This window comes from Gavialis gangeticus, unplaced genomic scaffold, assembly GCF_001723915.1.
Source record: "Gavialis gangeticus isolate Ggan-Ray unplaced genomic scaffold, GavGan_comp1, whole genome shotgun sequence".
In the NCBI taxonomy this organism is placed as follows: domain Eukaryota; kingdom Metazoa; phylum Chordata; order Crocodylia; family Gavialidae; genus Gavialis; species Gavialis gangeticus.
In genome coordinates, this window is record NW_017729034.1 from 16185836 (window position 1) to 16191190 (window position 5355).

The 5355-nt window shown below is 45.8% G+C and overlaps 1 protein-coding gene across 7 annotated transcripts in view; it reads right to left on the reverse strand.

Annotated features, from left to right (window-relative positions):
• LOC109304674 (rap1 GTPase-activating protein 1-like) overlaps positions 1–5355 on the reverse strand; it is a 160124-nt gene that overhangs the window by 108348 nt on the left and 46421 nt on the right. For all 7 annotated transcript variants that reach the window (XM_019527418.1, XM_019527415.1, XM_019527416.1 and 4 more), the window contains exon 4: positions 1550–1597. In XM_019527418.1, coding sequence (XP_019382963.1) covers positions 1550–1597 — 48 coding nt within the window. The remainder of the gene's footprint in view (positions 1–1549; positions 1598–5355) is intronic.

A 5355-nucleotide genomic window follows, 5' to 3' on the forward strand; every position in this document is an offset into this window, starting at 1 on the left:
CTGGTCACCACCCCCCCAACCCCGCCACCGCCTTCTGAAGGCAGTCACCACTCACCACCCTGTCGCCACCAGCTTCTGCGGGAGGTTGTGCTCGCCACCCCGCTGCTGCTGCCAGCTTCTGCGGGTGGTCACCCCTCGCCACCTTCCCCTGACCCCACTGCCGACACCGCTGCCTGCTTCTCTGGGCGGTCACCACTCAACATCCCACCGCCGATGCTGCCGCCCACAAACTGTACCCCACCCCCACCCCCCAATCTCAGGAGGCACCAGTCACCCATGACTTCAGACCCATTAGGTCAGGCTACATCAATCAAAGTAATCTAGTAGTGGGCCAATGTGTGGCCATACCACCTTGAATCCCAATTCCCACTCAAAAGGGAGAGGAAGAGAGCTGCCATGCTGCTGTATATAGGAATAATGTGAAGGTATCGGCCCCGTTGGCTAAAAACAGAAAGGGTTCAACTTACACAGGTCTGACACTGACTGAAATGGCACTGGACTGTAGATGACAGAGAACTTTTTTCAGTTGATGTGGTTTCAATCACGTATTAAACTCCAGGACAGGGCATATAAGCTTCACTTTTCCCAATATCATTACAAATAAATAACTACACTGAGACTATAGGGGTTTTATGCCATTAACAGTGGAGGTAGATACCTGCCAGAAATGCTTTCGCAAAGTGTCATGGCACATTGTATATTCTCTCTTGATTCACAACTGTAGGAGCTAGGAGGCCAGGGAAAAACACTATGTTGGCCAAAGCTTATCGTATATATCTATATCTATATAAAAACCTAATCTTGTTATTGGAAATAAGGTGGAAATCTACCCCCACCTTCTACTTCAGCTTTACAGAAACCAGATTTATTGCAAGGAGATGGTGAGGCTTCAGGTTGACCAGCTGGTATTTACCAAGGCCCTCAAAGGGCACAGAGAGAAATTATTACTAAAGGTAATATAACTTGGTATTAGTTTCCATTTTATAAATATTATTACATCTTTAAACTAAACCTCACTCCAGTGTTAAGATATTATTAATAATATTAAATCAACTGATTGAATTTTCTTGAGTTTTTAGAGGATGTTTTCATTCTGTTTTGGTCTTATCATATTACCCTGTTAAGCCACATCTCCAGCAGCTTGAAGTAAGTATAAAAAATCACAAGTTCTTGAGCTTCAAATGCTAGACTGGGGTGGGCAGCCTATGGTCCCTGAATTGGATCCAGCTCACAGATCCATTGGATATGACCCACAGAGCTCGGGGGCTTCAATTGCATTTTGATGGCAGTGGGTTTTGCCTGCATCCCACCTGGGCAGTGGGGAGTTTCACCTGTACCACAGCCAAGAGGTGGGAGCTTCACTCATCCCACGGCCTCAGATCCCAGCCCTCAGACTGGGTCATTCTGGACTGCTGGTATAAATATTGCAAACCACCATACTAGATGCCTTGTCCTTTCAAAGAGAACGAGAAAGCCAGGACCAAAGTGGAGTGCAAGAAATTGTTTGATATTCTCAGCAAAACACAAGGCAAAAAGGGCTTAAGCTGACCTTGAGTGGAGCTGGAAGTGAACATCTTTGCTCATCAAGACGACTGCCCTGCAAACAAAGAAGAAGAGATGGTGAAATGCTACATTTTGTCATGCCTATTTCATCCCCAAAATGCCCCAGAATATCTTCTTTATGTCTTATGACTCCAACATGTGTGCTTTGGAGAGATCTTTCACAGTGCTTTCTTGAATGTCCTGTTTTAGATAAGGTTAAAGATGAGGGCCAAAGAAAGAGTTGGAGAAGATGGAGTGATATGGAAGCAAAAAAGTTGACTAATCTCCTGCTAAAGGCAAAACATTGGGGCTTAAGTTAACATCCCCCCATTACCAAGTACAGAGTAAAGAAAGAATGGGCGCATCTACACATCGCACTATGGTGACATAATGATGCGCTGCATCGCCTTATGGCACGCTCCAGTGATGTAGTAATTACATGTGTCCACACATGATTGCCAGCTACATTGCTGCAGTGGTGCACTCCCCAGGTATAGAGTGCTGCTATGGCGACTTAGTGGCAAAATCTACCCATGCACTGCACACATGGCACAGTAACCTCCCATACTACACCATGCTTTAGTACTTCCTTTAGGAAGTACTAAAGCATGGCACTGTAGCAATTTCACCATACGGTGAGGTGTAGATGTTCCCAATGATTCCTAAAATGCCCATTAACTGCTTCCATTAACAGAAGCAGCCAAATTTGCTTTAGGCATTGAAGCTTGGGACAATAAGTTTTTTGCTTATGAGATGACTGGAACATCCTGCCTCCATCTAGGTCATGGAATGAATCTGTGCCCTGAAGATAACAGGCACTATTATTAGCTAAGTATCAGAGATACACAGGAAACCAGAAAAAGAGTCTGTCCCCATATTGGCGTAAATCTCTTTTCTCATTAAATCAGTGTCACAGAGATGCAAGGCAACCTTCAGAGTATATCTCCAACTATGTCTGTTATCCTCCCCTGTGCTCCCTCCACGCCTCTGTAAAGAAAGATGGAATAAATAAATCCAGTTCATACTATTCTCAAGAGTAGGATTACCACCTGTTCTTATATCATCTGGACAGTCTTAATTTCTGGCCTTGAGTCCTCTGTTCTCATTGAATATGTTAGGTATACTCATGTATCCCTCCTTCCAGTTTCAGCAGGTTGGGGTTGTGGGGCTTTTTTGTTTGTTTTCCTAACAAAGTAGTCCTCCTTCAACCTTGAACTTCAAGGTCCCGCCCTACTCTGGCTCCTCAGCCTAATTTCCAGGGCTTTCCCTACAGCTCAGTCTGCTGCTCCTTTCTTGTAAGCTACCCAGCAGCCCTGGGTTCACCCTACTATAACGACCCTCTTTAGCGGAGATTGCTGGATTTCTCGTTTCCCCTCTAGGACACAGTCTAACCTGCTGATCGCAACAAGGGAGAAAGCAAAGCACCTGATTGTCTATGCATATGAGAACTGAAATAAAAGAGATATCCACAAACAGTCTAGAAAAGAAAAGGGCCTATTCCTTTAAGGATGAGTGGCTATCAGGGGTATCAGAGCTTGACTTAGTAGTGTAAGCTGAAAATGGCTAAATGCACCACATGCCCATTGTCATTCCCTGTTACAAACAAAGATTCTGGCACTTTGAAAAGCACCTGAATGCATAGAAACATCCACAGTAAGCTAGGATCAAGGAATGCAGCCTTGTGGCTAAATATTTCACAACCCAGGACATTGCTGAGGGGTAGACTCTGGTCAAACAGCTGATATAGTAATAGGCACAATTCTGAAGATGGCTTAAAGATGAAAACATTGTGGGGGGGGGGCGGGGGGCTAGTCATCCACCATTTAATAATAAGGAGAAATTTCATTTTGCAATCTGAAAGCCTCATAACCAGACTTGCTGCAAACAAACTGTACTGATCAGGTACTGAATAGCACAACTAAACATGGGTAAAAAGAGCATATTGTGGAAAGTTTGACAGTTCAGAAATAAATCAGCTCTACTATGAAAATGAAAGGATTCCAGGAATGTTTTCATTCCTGAAAGAGAAACATAGTCATCTTTTGTGGTATGCTCCAGTGAAGCTGTCAGTTCTTCAAGCCATTGAAAGACTTTTGAAATCCTGGAGAGCTGATTATACTTCATTTTGAAAGAGCAAGAAAATAGTGATACGGGATATTATCACTGACCCAGAATATGAGATGTCAAGTGACAAAGATCTATCTCTTCTTGAATACTATTTGTATTTTGGGCACAACTATATGAGAGCACTTAAGGTGACTACTCTATTCAGGAGTACAGTAAAATAAAACATTGGATGTGAGGGAAAGTGTAAGAAGGAAAAAGATGTAATAGCATAAAATGACCACACAGGTAATGGAGGCAAAACAGCAATGACAATTATGACCTGCATTTCTCCGGCATTTTTCAGATCTGAATTGGATGACAAACAGCAGGATATTTATCATTTCCTTCATTGTGGTGGAAGTCCAGTCTGTTCATTTCCAAGCCTGCGTTCAGTGGGGATGCTCAAGGAGAGATCCCACTCTTCTCTGGAGCAATAGCTACCAGTGCAGTGATGTTCTGAGCTGTTGTACAGTGGCATTCCATTTAACACCTACAGGCATGGTGCCTTCTAGTCCCTGCAGTATAGTGTGCTTTATGCATAGCCTTCAGGCAAGACCACATGAAGGCATAGACCAACCCATGCCTAAGTTTTGTGCTGCTGAAGTAGACTTAGAACCTCAGCTTTCAAACAAAAAGGGAAGAATCCCATTTCAGTCTGTGGGGGCAAGTGGCAGTTTTCCAGCTGCAATCCCAGCAATACTGTTCCACATGCAGATAAACTTCTATGCGTAACCCAGGTGGCAGCCCAATAGTTGCCACCCCTGCCCAAATATCAGGGATGGTGTGGTGAGAGTGGGGCAGGGCTTCCGGACAGCACAAGTTTACTTTCCAGCTGGCCCCTGCTCCCCACAGAGCAGCCTGTGGTCCCAAGAAGGTCTAACACTTAACTGATTTAACTTTTTACACTTTATTTACAAAACAAGAATAATAGGAAAGGTTATTTACGAGTGAACTTAAATGACAACCAGAATCACAAGACAAACCAGAATGCATTAGTCAACCCTTGACTCAAGAACCACGGGTAGGGTAACTGGCAGCTTTCAGCCACTGCTGAGATGCTACAGCAAGGAAGCAAGGTGCTCACTCCCAGAAGCTCCAGCAGGCTTCCCAATAAGCAACAGACTGCAACAGCATAGGCTCTTCTGGTCTGCAACTATCAAATTGATCAAACCCCAACCCCCCCGAAGAGGCTGAAGGGTGACCCTCCGTGGCAACCAAAAAGGCAAGCAACAAGAAACAGTGTAGGCTCCTGCAGCAATTAGCATGACCCAAGCACAAAGCTCAGGGACTCCATCTGATGGCAATCAGCTGCAGAATAAGGGACAGGACTGAGTCCTCTCTGGGGCAGTCAGTGGCAGAAGGTCAACAGTACAGGCAGATCCCAGGGGTCGCTGCTCTAAACCCCTGCTCCAGATGACTGGCTGGGCACCCCACATGCCTCGTGCCTCGTCAATCCCACTCTGACCGCCGGCCTGCACCCTGAGCTCCCGGGGACCCTTGTCCTGGCACTCTGGTGCTCCTCAGAATCCCAGTGCCTTGCCTGCTGCTGTCCCACTTCCCCAGGGAAGGTGAGAGGTTTCCTCAACTCACCGGCCCAGCTCCCTGCTCCGGATAAGGATGCCACCTGGACTCCTGGCCACTGCCTCTTCTCCGCAGTGGAGTGGGGGGCTGACTGGCACCGCTAGCCTCTGGGACACCTGGCACGTC